At 33.1% G+C, this 18,396-nt stretch overlaps 1 protein-coding gene across 1 annotated transcript in view; it reads right to left on the reverse strand.

Annotated features, from left to right (window-relative positions):
• Positions 1-3,267: 3,267 nt before the first annotated feature.
• Positions 3,268-18,396, reverse strand: part of LOC145291995 (putative aconitate hydratase, mitochondrial) — a 100,620-nt gene continuing 85,491 nt past the window's right edge. The window contains exons 17-21 of the mRNA XM_080137972.1: positions 17,143-17,240; positions 15,933-16,026; positions 5,670-5,802; positions 4,837-4,958; positions 3,268-3,688 (exon numbers count right to left, since the gene is read on the reverse strand). Coding sequence (XP_079994098.1) covers positions 3,545-3,688; positions 4,837-4,958; positions 5,670-5,802; positions 15,933-16,026; positions 17,143-17,240 — 591 coding nt within the window. The 3' untranslated portion in view covers positions 3,268-3,544. The remainder of the gene's footprint in view (positions 3,689-4,836; positions 4,959-5,669; positions 5,803-15,932; positions 16,027-17,142; positions 17,241-18,396) is intronic.

Raw genomic sequence — 18,396 nt, forward strand, 5'->3', positions numbered from 1 at the left:
TGTAACTATGTTTGAATTCTTGTTTATGTAGTTATATGAGCAGTAGTGTTTTATATTAATTGTATTATCTTCTTTTAGGTGGGTTTCTTGTAGGGCAATTATAGCAGGGCAGTTTATAAGGAGTAATATTTCTTTAAAGTTGGGTTTTGTTCCTCTTCTATTCCATTGAAGTATTTTATGAGCCATGATTTATTTGTCCTTTTCTGGTTTTGGACTGTTGGTGTTTATGTCTACGTCCATAGTTTTGATGTTTGCTTGGGTGTTTCGGGTTTCAGATCGCGAATGGGGTCGCGGGGTCCTGATCTAGAGGTTGAGCGGGATCTGTTTATTTTGCTTTTATTGGTAGCGGTCTTGTGGGGTTCTTTTGGGGGTCTGTTTATTTTTTATTTTTTCTGTCGTAGGGATTGTTTCTATGGATGCTGTTGTTTGGAGTTTAATAGGTTTTTGTGGTAGAGTTTTAGTTTGGGGACTTTGTTTTATTTTGGTTATATTCTTTAAAAATTCTTTACTTTCTGTGATGGTTTGTTTCATGTTTTTTTTTAAGTCTTCTATTAGTTCTCTCATTTTGTTGAGTAATTTCATGAATACTTCAATTTGGGTGTTTGAGGGATTTGTCTTTGTTGTATTATTATTTGGTTCAAGGTTAGGCTGTGTATTTCATTTTGTTATCTCAGAGTATTTTGTGTTTTCTGCTAGTTTACGGGCTTCTTGGAAATTTATGTTTTTGGTGTATTTTATTCTGAGAATTTCTTTTTCTTTTTTCCATTCCTTTAAGTTTGCGCTATGATTTTGATGATAATTGACGCATTTTGGTGCGTTTTGATAATTAGCATGTGTTTCTTTGTCTCCGCATCTCATGCAAGTTGGGGGTCATGTACATCGATCTTTATGGTGCCCGTATCGATGACAATTGTGACACCTGAATGGGCTTGGTATGTAAATTTCAGTGTTTATTTTTTCATATCCTATTTTTATGTTGTTAGGTATTTGAGGAATATCAAATGTTAATATATAAGTGTTTGAGTCTATGATTTTGTCGGATCTTGTTTTTATCTGAATTCTTTTGATATCAATGACGTTTTGATTTTTAAGATTATTTTTTGTTTCTTCTAAGAGACACGGCTAGTTCGGGGCACCTGATTACACCTTTGCTAGTGTTCAATGTTCTGTGAGGGTAGATTTTATTTTTCGATCATTGAAAAATTTCTATTTGTAAATTTCAGTTGCTTGTTTCTGGTTTGTTATTTCGATTAACAGTGTGCCATTTTTTTGTTTTTTTTACTGTTTTTATTTGATTCCTTTTGATAGTATTCTTTCTATTTTGAAAGGAGACATTTTTGTTATTTGTTCTCCTTCAATTGTTTCTATTACAAAAAATCTCGGGAAGGTTTGTTTGTTTATTTCAGTTTCTGAGTCTGAGCTAGTCAGATCAGAAACTTCTGAATGACTTCTTTTTTGAGGCTTATAGTGGGCCATTTTTGTAGTTTGTAATTTTTCTTCTCTCGTGCTCCCCACCCACCCCAGGGTTCTATATGGGAGGTGTTGGAGGGGGGGGGGCATTTGCCCCAACAACAACAGGGATACACGGGAGGTATACTCGTCTCATTGGTGGACCTAAGCACCTGTAGTTCGTCCATTTTTACTAAAAAAATTTTTTTTTTCAAAAGCCTCTTTTTAGTAGGAATATTTGTTTTTCAGCCGTGATAAGTCCATTTGTCCAGCGAGTTGATTGACCCATGAGCCACCGCTTTCTAAATCTGTTTATTGTAAAAAGGTAGGGAGTGTGAGTGGATTTTCTTATGTTAGTCAGGTTTAGAGCTTGACGTGACCAGCCGATTGATTGGATCGGGCCCGTCCAACCGCCCGTCTAGCCCAGAACGAGGCCAAAGTGGAGTGTTGCAACTGATACCTTTGTTTTCCCTAGATATCAGTTACTCAGCCACCAGGATCCCTTTCCTAGGTATTACGGGTCGCCACCCACGGCCAACAAGTGGCCCCATGCAGGGGGGCAGTCGGTGTATTCTTATGCCCCACCGACGGGGACACTTGTGGAGGTGATTTTAGCTTTAATACCATAGTTAAAAATAAATATTTTTGTTATTATTACCAACAGCAGTGGAAAATTCTGCTTCAAACACAATCAAATAAAAAAAGATAAAAGAATCATTTTTAGATGAAAATAGGCACACATTTTTCCTATACACAATCCGATACTCTAAAATGTTCCAATTTTTTCTAATTTTTGATTCCGATTAATCGTCCCAACACTCATAAAAAGAGTTGTTTTTTTTTTGTTTTTTTTTATTAAATACTTGATTTCTCATATTAAAATTAGTAAATTTGCCTATGGTTAAAAAAAATTAACTAAAACACAGCAAATTTGTTGCCATGTTTCAGTTTATATTCTATGTAAAATAAAATAATTGAGGGCTTAAATTTTTACTTTTCAATAAATGTTATTCATTTAATAATTATTTTTACTTTTCAATAAATGTTATTCATTTAATAATAATTATTTTTACTTTTCATAAAATGTTATTCATTTAATAATAATTATTTTTATTTTTCATAAAAAATTTATGGATTAAAATGTTTTTTTGTTTTTTTAATTTAAAGTAAAAACAGTTGAGTCACTATGCATAAAAGGTAAAAATAAAAGTAAAAATACTTCAGCTTTTTCTTTTAATTGTATGTTATATAGTCAGATTGTTGACACCAAATTGATATATTAGGTATTCATTCCTTTCCTGTTGTGATAATTACTGAATTGTCTAGTTTATGGTAGGATAATTATAATTCTCAAAGCTGAAATAAGTATAAGTTTGATTTTTTAGCATGCACCCTCTTAGCTGAAATATTAAAGATATGAAGATTTCTTCCTTACAAATTCAAACATCAATTCAAAATCAATGTAACAGAAACGATTTTTAAATGGAGAGCCTGTTCCTTTTATGATGAAAGAGAAAAAATCAGACAATCACTGTTTTCAATCTCCCATTTCACACAACCACTCCAGCTCACTTCCGAGCTACTTTCTCACTTGAACCAATTCTTCTAACATTTTTTTTATGACTCATGATTCACACTCTCTTCTATTCAAACATCTTTGATAGATGTGATCTTGTGACCTTTGCCCAAAGGTGTACTTGAAGGTCTCTAACAACATTCGAATGGTCACTAACAATCATATTACATCAGCTGACATACCAAATTTTCAATACAGGAAACTCAATAAAATATCCATCAAATGTTGAAAAGCAAGAAATGTTGTGTTTGAGCTAACTTTATTCATGATGTACATGGCGAATAAAAAAAAAACTAGAGCAAAATTTCAACTAACAAACACAACTGATGTTCCTTTTCTTATCAGTGATCTACGTAGTAGCTGCCTATGTAATGTCCAAAGGAAGAGTATATGTTACATATGCATTGCGTTTGGATTTTAAAAGAGTTCACTTTACAGTTATTATCTCTGTGTTGAAGAATGCGCATGTGTGTTTTTTGTCTTATTCTTGGTAAACATTATCTATTTTCTTTCTAAGGGTTAACTTTGTTGATGTCTAACTTCAAACATCCTGTTTAGTGCACTGCCTGCCTTGAACCAGGATATCTGGCCTTCATTGAACGTATGATTGAGTTCAAATGTATCGATGGAACCATCTGCATGTTTCACTTCACATACGAGAGGCTGAAAAGAAGAAAAAAAATAATTAATTGCTTTTGTTTTTAGAAAAAGGTGAGAAGTTAGAAATACAAGAAAAAAATAATAATAAATTCATGTAATTATATTAAAAATGGGTTTTGTTTCTTTCAAAATATTATCATAATGTAAAAATAAAAGCAGATCTTACTTTTCCAATATTGGTTTCAGAAAAAGTTTAAATTAATAAATTACCAAATTTTTCAATTATTTAATGAATTGGAGGAATCAAAATATTTTAGCTTAATGAATCTCAATTGCTTCAATTCTTGAAACAAAAATATCTTATTTCCTCCAATTCATTAATTCTAAAATATCTCAATTGATCCAAGTCATTAAACTAAAATATCTTTGTTACGCCAATTCTAAAACTAAATAAAAATACTAAAATAGTATTTTTAAGAGAAATGAAAATCATTTCTTTAAATTCATTAAAGTAAAATAAATGATTCTTCCAACTCATTACACTAAAATATTTTGATTCTCCAAAGATATTTTAGTTCAATAAAGTGGAAGAATTAAGATATAATTTTCAGTTAAATGAATTGGGAGAATCAAGATATTTGAAAATCAATGAATTGGAAGAATCCAGATATTATTTTAGTTCAATGAATTGGGGGAATTGAGATATTTTAGTTTAATGAATTAGAGGTATCAAGATATTATTTTAGTTTAGGGAATTGGTGGAATCGAGATATTTCATAATTAATGGATTGGAGGAATCAAAATATTTTAGAAATAAAACTAAACCAAAATGCCAAAAATTAAGCAAGAACATTCTTTTGTAAATGAGTAATCCAACTATTCATTATTTAATGATAAAAATACATGCACACAATATATTTATTAAAAATTTAGATTCTAAGAATTCATGATCTTGAGAACAGATTTTACATAATGCTCCTTTACATGAAGATTAAAAAGATTTTCAATTCTAACCCGACAGATTTTTTTCACATCTTTTAATGTGCTGTCTAATACTGAGATCGTTCTTTAAAAAATTTTAATTAATTTTTTATTGTTCTATTTTCCACAAGAAACCCACTAATTTTTCTCGTTCAATAAGAAAAAAATGACTGAACGAATAATGAAATATATTCATTTGTTTAAAATGAAATCATATTTAATGTTTTTACCTTTCCGGGGGCGAAAGACTGGAGGCCAAGAATGGAGATTTTGTCAGTTGTTTGGATTTTATCATAATCAGCAGGATCAGCAAATGTAAGTGGAAGCATTCCCTGCTTTTTCAAATTGGTTTCTAAAAAAAATTAAATAAAAAATTTTTTTTAGAATTTGATTTCGTTGTTACTTTTTTATGTTGTGAGATCTGACAGGAAGTGAATTCTTTTGTTTGGGCAACATTTATATTTTTCTCTTTCTATACAGATCAGCAAAAAGACAAGTTAAAAAGTTTAACAACCAAACTGCAAAATTAGTTTATAAAGAAATAACTTACCTTACTAATAACTCAAGATCCAAGAGGTAAGAGCTTCTAAAAAATCCTTTCCTTAACCCCCTTTAATTCTAAATCCAAGTGGCAAGCAAGAAAAGTTTTGTAAAGCACAAAATATAAAAAATAGACCCTCTCCCCACAATATGCAGATTTATCGGCCATAGAAAAAGAAGGATATAATGACAATTAGAGATTTAAATTGGAGATGTTATGATGGCGACTCGACCAGATGTGCAGTGTGTAATAGTCGGTATACTACAGTAATCACTTTAAAATCAGTTGAAAAAAGTGGGGCTAAAATCACCCAAAGTTTAAGATAGCAAAACCTGGTAGATTAGAATTATAACAAAGCCACATCAGAATTTAGAATTAAAAAACATTTTCGTTACTCTATTTTCATCTGCGTTTCCTCTGGCAAGATAAGCTCTTTCACAAAAAACCTTTGTAAAATTCTTGTTTAATTCAAGTGTTTGCATTAATGGTAGACCAAAAACCTCCTGAAGCAACCCAACTTACCATGAATACGAGCAAAGCTCTTGACGATGATGGCTCTTCCACCAAGGTGACGTGGTTCCAATGCAGCATGTTCTCGACTGCTGCCCTCTCCATAATTGTCATCTCCAATTACAACCCATGATATCTTATTGGCCTGAAGAAAAAAAATTTATTTTCATTGTCAGTCATTATCTCCTATTATCAGTGAGACAGGTGGCTTCAGCCCATCATGAGCTGAGTGCAGTCTTTAGTTTTCTAAAAGAGACATTGGTTTAGGTAGAAAAATATTAAAAGTAAATAACTTCACCAAATCAACTGTACTTCCATAAGGTGCCTCTCATCCTTTATTACTCCTTACAAAATTCCCCAACATTTACAAGATTGCTTGAGATATACATTTTCAATGTTCCTAATACTAATATATATAATATATATATATATATATATATATATATATATATATATATATATGATTACTTCATTTAATCACATAAATTAATATACGAAAGTATAAATTTATGCATAAACTTTAAGTATTTACTTTAACAGTGCTCAATACGTAGGTAGAGCTAGGCAGTAAGTTATAAGCCTGATGAATCCTACCGTGGATGAAACACGGAATATTCTGTGTAGCTTAATTGCCATATATATTTTATAACTTACTACTATATATATATATATATATATATATATATATATAAACACTGGCAGGAACTGTATTCTAGCATTGCCTAGGAAAATTATAAAATATTGAAAAAAAAATTAAATATTAGAGTATAACTTCTGAAAATAAAAAAATAAATGAGAAAAGAACCCATTCCACTATAAATAATTTAGATGATTAAAATATGAAGATAAAAATTGTTATAAAAATATTTTTGTAAATCTATATATATAAAAGCGAAAATGTATGTATGTATGTATGTGTGTTCGCTTTTTCTGTATGTCAACAAAAGGCTTTTTTCAGAGAAGTGGTCGCTCGCTTCACAACTTTTTAAAACCTTTTATATCACATATAAATCGTAATATCTCACAGTTAACAACGAAGCTCGCCTGTCTATTTAATTTGCACGATTTTGGGAAGATAAATATTCAATATTTGTCGCTCGCCGCATGTGGGTTAGTCTTTTTCCTATAACATCTTGGGGGGGGGGGGAAGCGTTCAGCAGTAAATGAATACTATCCCGCAGTCAAACTTGACTTCATTAACTCATTAAAACGGGCACCTGCTAAATCCAAGTAATTAAATAAATTCAAATGTGTTTCCGTTAGCATCTCACGGTGGGGCAATGATTAACGTCAACACGTTTTTTTTTTTCACACTTTAATTTACAACTTTGCCTCAACAGTTCGGGTTTGATCCTCATACTTACTTTTTTTTTTTAACCCCCCCCCCCACACACCCCCAAACACCCAGGCAACGCCGGGTACCCCTCGCTAGTAAGTAAGTAAAAGTGATTTATATAAGTTTGGAGTATGGTTAGGCTCTCTCCCCTGTAGTTTTAAATAGTAGCTACCACACCTTTGTCAGTATTTTAAAACAATTTTTAAATAAGTATTTATTGTTTTCAAGCAATAAAATAGACTGCTCTAAATTTTGGAGGGATTGAACCCTCTCCTCAATAATTTGAAATAGGAATTAACACCCTCCCATATTAAAAAAAGAAAACGGTTAAATTCTATTTAAATCACCTGAACTGCCTACAGTGAAATGGGTTCGGTTTTCAAATAGCACAAATAATAATCAAATATTAATCTTCATCTCAAAAATTGCGTAAGATCCTATTCTATCATTTTTTACTAATAATAGCAATAGTACTAACAATTAAAATAACAATAATAAATTTATAATTTTGATATAACTAAATAATAAATTCATAATTTTATTGTTATTTATAATTACTCTTAACAATAATAAAATTATAAACCGTAAAAAAAGTAAATCTAACAAAAAAAATATCAAAAAGTTTACCAAAACAGGCAACTTTCTAACGTACCAGAAGTAGAATAAAATGAAAAACTGAGATTTTGAAAAAATGTTTAGTGAATTTTTTAATTGTTTTTTTTTAATCAAGTGAAGGTTAACCATCCAAATCTGAAGTGCAATATGCGATTCTTGAATGAAACCCAAATCAGAATTGTAAAATAGGAATTTGAATTTGATTGATTTTCTAGAGTGCCTTGATAATGTTATTTTGTTGTTAGATAAGTCGTATGATGTTAAAAATATGCAATGAATGTAAAAAGTCACAAGTCACAAATAATCGAGTGAGTATATCAGTATTACGAAGCTGCTATTCTTATATCTCATGAATGTGGCCAAAAAAGGGAGGGAGCAGTTATTTTGATCGAACAGAACAGAAAAAGAATCATGTTAAAAATGAATTAAACAGTGTTATGCCAGAAAATAATGCCATGAACAATTGGTCCCTGGTGATACCGAGAGAGTACGGGTACATATTATGATGCAAGTAAAAATGGCTGCCACCTTCTCTGAGTAAAGTCTTATCTGAGATAAACTGCTTACCTGGAGAAAATCTAAGAAATTTTGAAAGAAAACAAATTGATCTCATATTTTCTGAAAACATACATGAGAACTTTGGCCTAAGTGGCTAGTGGAACAGATTAACTTGTGACAACCACGTGGTCCCTACTCAATAATATCACTGTCGATCCCAATGTTGTGGATTTCTTTTCTTTCATCTTCTCTTCTTATGGTTGTGTCGTAATCTCTCAAATTGGTGGCTGGGTAGGTGTGTACATTATTTCACAAGTATATATAAAAACATAAAACAACTCTAAAGAAAAACACATTTTATAAATATTAGTTGTGTGTGTGTGTGTGTGTGCGTGTGTGTGTGACGCCATCGACCATGCCAAGGTTCACATCTACATTTTGTCAAGGCAGAATTCATCAGTTGATGTAACCATCTCGATCTCTTAAACTGGTTCAAGTTACAATCTACTTTCAACTGTGTTCAGCTCGCAAATGTCATCAACAGGACCATGGTAAAAACGTTGCAAACTCATTGATTTCCTCAATTCTTGTAAAACTCATTGTCACAAAATTCACCAAAATATATTTCATTCTTTTGTTCCGTTCACCAACAAATTCCTATCCATTGTCTTTCCATCAATCTCATTCCTTTGTTCACATGATAAACCGATTTCCTCTTTATTTTCTCCCCTACTTTGTAACACTTGTGTAAGTCACACAGAAGTGAGAAACACACATGCAAAGAAATTGTCTCATCATATTATGAGTAGAGAAATAAGTGTTTGTTTTCAAACTTTCAATCTACAAGTAAAATAATTTAATTTTTGATAATTTGACATACCTTTAAGCATAGGATTCCTTATCAAATTAGCCTCCACTCTATAATAAAGACTAATGAGTTCCACACTGTCAACAAACCTCCAACCTCTGTCTCATCAATGTTGCATCTCGGTGCTTGTTTTACCAGTACTTTAACACAATGTACTCCGACAAACTTGTAGCATTAGTGCAGCATTAATGAAAAGACCTCCAATTAACTCAACAAAGAGCAAAATCCACAGTAAAAATCCACTGATGCTGGAGAACCTTCTACTCGGAAAGTTTCTTCCTTTGGAGTCTTAGATTTTGGAATTCCCTCCCTGTATCTTGCTTTTATGATTGTACTAACATGCAAAAATTTAAGTGTAAAAAAACAGATATCTCACTGCTCAACTCCCTGCTTAGAGGGTCACTGTAAGCATTGTCCCGAATTCACAATAACTTCTTACATATCTTTGTTTAAGGTGAATACGAGTAAAAAAAATTGTATATATATACATGTGCTCCCATCTTATCACACAACATTAAGGGTGTAAAACACATACTTTTTTCTATCCCCCAACCTTTAGGATGAAACCATTTTAAGCGTTAAAGAAAAGCAACCGAGCACATAGTAAGGGAGACAACCACTTCAGATTTTATTACCTGAAATGAATTCTGAAAGAAAATCTTCACAAGTTTTTTTTTTTTTTTTTTTTTTTACAAAGGCATCACCACATTATCAAGGCCCAGAGGCCACTCAAGGATAAGGGTTAAAGAGTGTACAGTAGAAGTTGGTCAATATAGTAATCATTAGTAATGAAAATTTGGTAAATTTAATAACTTATATGGAACGGCTCATCAAGAACTTATTTACCTTAGACTTGAACACAACCATATTGTAGTCAGCCGGAAAGCAGGAAAACGGAAGACAATTCCACAGGCGTGCAGTTCTAAGAAAGAAGCTTTGTTCATGGAATCTATGTTTAGGTTTAGGCACAGATAAAGAGTGGGGGAAATTATTGATAGTGTTTACAGCTAGACCAGTGTTTCTTGTGAAAGTTTGGCGAGGGGGGACCATAGATTGAAGCTCAGTCAAACACTTTCCATGAAAATAACGATACATCAGAGACAAACTCGCAACATCTCTTCTGTGAGATAGAGGTTGTAAGGAGGAGAAAAGGACATCTCCTACGAGGCTACGAAGTCTATTTTGAACTCTATCAAGGCAGGACAAGTCCTTTCTAGCAGCTCCTGCCCAGATGTGGCAACAGTATTCCATCCTTGGACGTACCTGGCTCTTATATAGATAGAGAATAGCATCAGCAGTGAGATATCTACTGGATCGATAGAAAGATCCCACCATTTTTCCAGCGGCCTTGGCAACAGATTTGATATACGTGTTCCATTTAAGATCAGGAGTAATGGTCAAGCCCAGAAGCTTGTCAAAACTTGAGGCCTCCTGAAGACGAGAGCCATTCATTTCAATTGATGACAAATGTGGATTAAAATGTTGATGATGTAAAGAGAGAAGCTTGGTTTTAGATGCATTAAAAGTACTTGCTCGTTTACTGTCTTAGATGTGGTACCATAAATGGTAGTGTCGTCAGCATAAATGTCTACAAATGATGTAAGGATATGATTTGGAAGATCATTAATGTAGATCAGGAAAAGAGTTGGGCCCAGGATGGATCCCTGAGGGACACCGGCATTAATACTGTGAGCTTCTGATTTTTGCCCCTCAACTACTACTCTTATGAACCTATCAGAAAGAAATGATTTAATAATTGAGAAGACTTTTCCAGCTATACCATAGCTAGCGATCTTATGAAGTAAACCTTTATGCCATACCCTATCAAAGGCTTTAGATATGTCAAGAGCAATTGCCCTAGAAAGATTGCCACCGTCGAGAGATTTGCTAATCCTATGCGATATAACTGTAAGGACATCTGCTGTAGATCTAGCAGAACGGAAACCATATTGAGTGTCACTAAGAAGGTTATTTTTGTTGAGATGTTTGATTACTTCTGTATTTAACACAGATTCTAGCAACTTACTCATGATGCACAGGAGACTTATTGGCCTGTACTGAGAGGGGGATGAGCGATCACCTGAATTCTTAAATACAGAGCATACTGATGAGATTTTCCAGGGAGATGGGAAACTATTCTCCTTAAGACAACGTTCAAACAGTTTTGTAAGTATGGGCGCTAGTTCAGGTTGAAGTTTTTTGAGTACTATAATTGGAATACCATCAGGGCCAGTTGCTTTACTGGAATCAAGGTTTTTGATTAGCTTGGCAACATCACGTACAGATATACGTATATCACATAGCGTGTTTTCTGATACAGGAGGAAATATTGGGGGTTGGCGGTCTTGGTCGCAAAGGGTAGAATTAGCTGCAAAGTTCTTGACAAAGAGTTTGGCTTTGTCTGATGCTGACGAGATTACCTCAGGTCCATTGATAATAGTTGGGATGGAGCACACGCTTCTGTTCAGGATTCTGTTTGCTATTTGCCAAAACTGGTGGGAACCAAGCCGCTGCTCAGCTACTTTGGACTTAACAGATTGAGCATACAACTCTCTTGCGTTCCTTATTACTTTCTTACAATGGTTGCTGGCAGTCCTGAAAACGGCTTTAGTTTCCATACATCTATTACGTTTGAAGCAGTGGAAAAAGTGATTTCTGTGCGCAATGGCAGCAGCACATTCTGGAGAGAACCATGGCTGGCTGTTAGGTTTTTGCTGAAACTTTTTAGAGGGTATGAAATGGTCAATACCTACAATTAACCATTCAGTTAGGTCTAATACTATAGAGGACACATCCTTTTTAAACATGGAATGCAGAGGTAGATCAGATATAAATGTACGGAAGCTATCCCAGTCAGCCTTAGTGTATCGATATACTGTACGATGAAGTGGTACGTCTGGGGACTTATTACATTTCATTTTTATCTTAATTGATACAACAGAGTGGTCGGAAGATCCAAGAGGCGACAGAACAGAAACTGAACATAGTTCAGGGCAAGTTGTGAGAAAAAGGTCTAGTAGGCTCGCATACTGGCCGTCATTATCGGGCACACGGGTAGGTTCCTGAACAATCTGAGTGAGGTCATAGGCAATGGAGAAATCATGACAGAACCTCCCCTCATCATCGGTCTTGTTTGAGTGGGTCAACCATTCGACGTTGTGAACATTGAAGTCTCCACATACGTGAATGTTAGCTGAAGGATAAGTAGAAAGGACTTGGTCAATTTTCTCAGATATGCTTTGAAAGATAGTAACTCCGCTGTTGTGGGGGCGATAGAGAGTAAATATAAATGCAGTAGTGTGAGCTAAAGCAACCCGGAAGCACATATAGGGTAAGTTAGGATCTTCCCTGGAGATGTCCCTCCCACATGGAAAGCTATCTTTAATATAGGCACATATTCCATGCCCATGGCGATCTTGAGGGTCAGATTTAGAAGTTAAGTTAGAGTATCCTGTAATTGCAAACTCATCTAGGGAAATAGCCTGTCCAATGCCAGTTTCACTTAAAAATAAAAGGTCTGGTTTAGTCTCCTGTAATTGGGTTTCAACCTCTGGAAGGTTAGAACGTAGACCCCTGATGTTGGAGAAGGAGACATGGTAGTAGGGGTCTACGTTGGAAGTTGGAGAACCGGGTTTAATCGTGTATTTTTTCTTGAAACTTGTCATGATGAAATTTTGGAATTTGTGGACTAGGTCGACAGATTTACTTAGAGCAGGACACAGAGGGGAAACTAAGAGAGAAAAAGAAACGAAGAATTTTTTTTTTTTTTTGTACCACATGATAAGGTAAAGCCGTAACAATTACCCACTAGTATGGCATCGAGAGGCCCCACCAGAAGCTACTGCATGGTCCAGATTCCATTCACCAAATGGCAATACAGCAGCCCCAGTACTTTGCACCTGCTGATAGGACAGCCTCCTTAGTGGTTAATCCAAGGTTCGGGTCCCTGACTATCAGGCGGATAACATCAGCCCAGACAAAACGTTTACCTCCAGCACCCTTACTAGTGACATGGCTACAAGGATAGACATAACACTCGCCAACAACAATTTTTTTTATCTGCATTTGTTCAGTTGATTTAGGATGAATCTGATGCACTGAATCTAAAATTCTCATTTATTTTGCTCAATCAAGTTTTTGAGTTATGGCCACTTTCGTTTTTTATGTTTTTGCTTACATGTACGTATGGGTGAAGCAATTTAAGAATTGGTGAGGGTAAAATGTCATGTTGAATAAGTGTTTTGATTGGAAATGATTATTTCAATAGCAACAAGTATTCTTATTATCTTTCTAGGTGATTATGTCGAAAAGGGATCAGTCTGAAGAAATAAAACTTCAAAATCTTCCAAAAATTGTTGTGACGAAAGACTGGCATGTGAGGAAGGAAAGGAACATCATCAACGGTCTCTAGTGAACAAAGACAGAACACTCTTCTCACGGCTGCACATCAAGTTTGGTTTAACGAAGCAGTTCACTGAGGTTCTGGACAAGGATGGTGATTGATTCACTTACTTGTACCAGGTTTTTCATGGAGAAGTTGAAAGCTGGCAACTTTGACGGTCCTTAGATCTAGCAGCTCATAAGAGATGCACTCAATTACAATGTGTAACTGGAAGGCATTTCTTCTAGTAATGAAGAACTTCCTTGGCAACAATAAGTCTAGAAACTATGCAGAACGTCAACAACATGCTTACTGCTTTCAGAAACCTGGACTGCAACATGAGCATCAATATGTACCATCTATTTTCACATATGGATCGGTTTCCTGAAAACCTTTGTTCAATGAGTGACGAATGTAGGGAGGAATTCCATCATGAAAGTGATGGAAACCAGGTATCAGGTTAACTGGGATGCAGTCATGATAGCTGACTACTATTGGAATCTGAAGAGAGACCTCGCTGCCACTGAGCATTCCAGGAGTTTAAAAAAATAGAAGTTCAAGCTCTGAAGTTTGAACAATGGTGAAACAACATGTAATTTATTTATCAATGTCCATCATTCAGTTTATAGTAATCAATGTTTCTATCAAGTAATGAATATATGTTGTAGGCAAAACATTTTTTTTTTTGTTAAAAACATATTTAGGATGATACGTGTTGACAAAAATAAGCTAATAATGTTACAAACATGTAATTAATTTTGTCACAAGATCTGATTTTTTTTTCAAATCAATTTAGCACAAAAACCTGACCTGATGGAAAGAAATTAATGTCATTTCCTAATTCAGCAGTGCAAAAATATCCTAAATTAGTTGCAAAAATATAGACAACATTCCAAAAATAAAACATTGTTGCCCAGTGTAATTTATATATGAAAAATTAAATTACTGGCAGAGCAAAATTTTTTGGAGGGAGTCATTTTTAACAGAAGGTGTATACACTAATGAACAATATATGTGTGCGCACACACACACACAGAGTTAAATTTCTTATGTCATTGATGAAAATAGGTTTATTAACAAAAGGTGGTTAAAACCATAGCTTCACTGATTTTGGCATAATTTTTTTTTACTGCATTTTATTTATTTGCTAATAATTAAATATTTATTGAAATCAAAAATGTAATAGCATAAAATAAGACTAATTTTTAAAATCTTATTAAAAAAATTTTTTTTAATTATAAATTAAATTTGTCAAAATACATTTTGGTTTCTTAAGAGAATAGTTATAACTTTTAAAAAAAGAAAAGTTATAATTTTCGTTTAATAAACATATCAGTCAAGTGATATCATAATTAAATTTAACCTTTAAAATCTAAAATAAAAATGAAAGTACAAAGCCTCCCAGGCAACACTGGTTAGTTATAGTTACTTTTAAATAATTGATCTGTAAACAAACACAATGTAAAACAATTGCTCTATAATTTTGTCTCAACATTCAAAAAGTGTAAAAAAATATTTTATAATTTTGTCTCAACATTCAAAAAGTGTAAAAAAATATTTTATAATTTTGTCTCAACATTCAAAAAGTGTAAAAAAATATTTTATAATTTTGTCTCAACATTCAAAAAGTGTAAAAAAATATTTTATAATTTTGTCTCAACATTCAAAAAGTGTAAAAAAATATTTTATAATTTTGTCTCAACATTCAAAAAGTGTAAAAAAATATTTTATAATTTTGTCTCAACATTCAAAAAGTGTAAAAAAATATTTTATAATTTTGTCTCAACATTCAAAAAGTGTAAAAAAATATTTTATAATTTTGTCTCAACATTCAAAAAGTGTAAAAAAATATTTTATAATTTTGTCTCAACATTCAAAAAGTGTAAAAAAATATTTTATAATTTTGTCTCAACATTCAAAAAGTGTAAAAAAATATTTTATAATTTTGTCTCAACATTCAAAAAGTGTAAAAAAATATTTTTTGATTTAAATATCTGTTTGCAAACAAGACCCATACTAAAAAATGAGTTCAAGAGGATAAAATCAATTATTTCATCCTCTACAAGAGATATTATTTAAATTATTTCTCCCTTGCACCATTCAAAGGCTTATGATTGAATCAAACAGTACTTTGGGGTAATTGTGCTCTTTATATGCATGTTTGACAAAGGAGAAACACTGGTCTAGCTGAAAACACTATCAATAATTTCCCTCACTCTTTATCTGTGCCTAAACCTAAACATAGATTCCATGAACAAAGCTTCTTTCTTAGAACTGCACGTCTGTGGAACTCTCTTGTTTGCTTGCTTTCCAGCTGATTACAATCTGATTGTCTTCAAGTCCAACGTAAACAAGTTCTTGATGAGCCGTTCCACTTAATTTAACAAATTTACCGAATTTCCATTACTAACGATTACTATATTGTCCTTTTGACTATTGTACACTCTTAACCCTTATCCTCGCGTGATCTCTGGCCTTGATAAGAGTGATGCCTATGTAAAAAACAAAAAAAAAAATCATAATCTGTTACATTTAACATGAATTCAAGATTTTTTGGATTTCTTGGAACAAATTTACCTTGTAGTGTCGTGCAGTGTCAGGGACTCCACCAAATTCACCAGTAAGTTGGTTCTTCACGCTGTTAAGCTCACCAGTGTCATAATTCACAGCACTGAAATAGTAAAAGAAATACTTAAGAATTCTTAAAAACAACAAAAAACAGATAAAAGTTAATCCAAAAACTTTCAGCCCAAAACATTTAATTTTTTTCCTATAATACCTCCCCTCTGAAATATTCAACCTTTGCCATAACCCTTCAATACCTCCTTCTCCAAAACATACAATCTTTGTTTTTTTTCTTCAATTACCATCTCCTCGAAAAAACCTAATCTGTACTTTTTTCCTCCAATCACCTTTCTTTAAAATATTCAAGATTGAATATTCTACTCTACAGGGTGGAACGATGAAAATGATTCCATTTCCGGTTGATGAAAACCAATTTTCTTTGTTGCAGATTATCTACTAGTTGGCCAGTTGTGTACAAATCCCAAGAGCGATAGGAGCTGTGCCACTATACAACTCATACTATCTGCTCAATCTGTATTATGACAACAAGATCATTGCCAGCACCCTCAAAATGCATCGCTGGATTGCCATGAACAACAGGGACGTACCCAGGGTGATGAACAAGTTTCCAGCCATGGTTATGGGCTTTGGTGTGGTTTCAAGTGAGGGCCACATCGTCTTCGAAGTCGGCTTGAAAGTCAACACCAAAGTGTACCTGGATGTGCTGAAGAGTGCGGTGATCTGGTGCAATCAGGTGGCCGCTGGCAGACCCTGGGTATAGCAGCAGGATTCAGCACTAGCTCACAAGTCCAAAGAGACCCAGGCTTGGCTTCAGGAGTGCTAGAACTTTGTACCCTTCTATCACTGGCTCCCCCTCCTTCCCCAACCTCAACCTGCTGAACTACTTCGTTTGGTCATACGTTGAGAACACATCAACTCCAGCAACACCAAAGTCAGCTTGATTGCCACCATCTGCCAAGTATTCACTGAGCTCTCACCGGCACTTGTGGAAAAGGCATGCTCCCAGTTCCGAACCTGCATCGAGGTGATGATTAAGATTAAAGGTGGTTACATTGAATAGATGTCAGCTCTACTACATAATCAAGTTACCTGAATTGATTTTTTGCAATAAAAGTTTAAAATAAATCTGTTGTGTTGTTTTACTTTTTCTAACACAATAGACAACAAAACACATTTCTGAGAATTTTTTTAGAAAACTTACCCAATTAGAAGGTTGTTTGATATATTGTCCAGATGACCACGGAACTTGAGCCACTTTCCAGCTGCACTGATATGATCAGTTGTACATTTGCCTCTGGCCTAAGAAAAAATTACATTTATCATTTCATTTGAAATGCAAGATTCAGCTTAGAATTTAAAAACTAAAAATTTAATGGCTATTTTATATTTGAGTATTTTGTTAAATATAGTTCAATTCATAATCATTGCAAATAAATTGTATTTAACACATTATAAATATGGATATTAAAGTCTAATAGTGATATAAAATAAAGTGTGTTGCTTTGGCTGTTGACATACTACTGTTTAACCTTGCAATGTCAACACAGCTGTAGACCTTGAGATATTGGCACAAGTATTATTGTTTGATTTTTATATCAACTTTAATAACAGAGAAACTTATTAGGATAACATCCTTCAAATTGGAAACATTTTGAATAAGCAAAATAAATAAAAAATAACAAACATTTTCCTTTACAGTGCTTATTTAGAATTACACTTAGTTAAGAAAAAAATACAGAAAAATCTTTATAATGTACGTCTTCATCATGAAATGAAAATACCATATTCTAAAAATCACATAAATTGATCAAGTAGTGTTTTTCAATTAAGAAAATCAAATTTTATGAGAAAGTGAGTAGGACACCAGGAGCAGCCAAAATTCAAGAGTGATAATCTAATTTGACTATAGATTTTGTTTAAACTCCAAATATTTAAAAAAATTTAATTGCTAAACATCGTAAAATTTGATTTTATTAATTGAAAACAAATACAAAAAAAAAAAAAACTACTTGATCAATTTACATGATTTTTTGAATATTCGTTCTGTGATGAGTACGGACATCATAAAGATTTCTTTTAATCAAGTATAATTCTAAATAAGCACTCCTTATTTTAACTTCTCGTGTATTCATGCTATTAATAAATTATAGACAGATATAATATTATGTTCAATTATAGAGAGATTAATATTATGTTCATTGTTATGAAATGCAGTTAAAGCTGTATTTTAATAAAAAAAAAAGAGTTCTAATAAAGATTAGGAGCTGATTTTTGTTAGAATTGGCTCTCAGACCTACTTTCCCCCATCTAATAATATCCATCAAGAAAAGTTGTTACATTTCAAGATCTTGACTTACAGCTAACATAATTGCAATATTTTTATTAATGCAATTTATGAAAAATGTAAGTCATGTTATGAACAGCAGTACAAATGACAAAAAGAGCAAAATTAGGC

Source organism: Euprymna scolopes, chromosome 13 (genome assembly GCF_053919585.1).
Source record: "Euprymna scolopes isolate OS-2025 chromosome 13, ASM5391958v1, whole genome shotgun sequence".
Lineage (NCBI taxonomy): Eukaryota > Metazoa > Mollusca > Cephalopoda > Sepiida > Sepiolidae > Euprymna > Euprymna scolopes.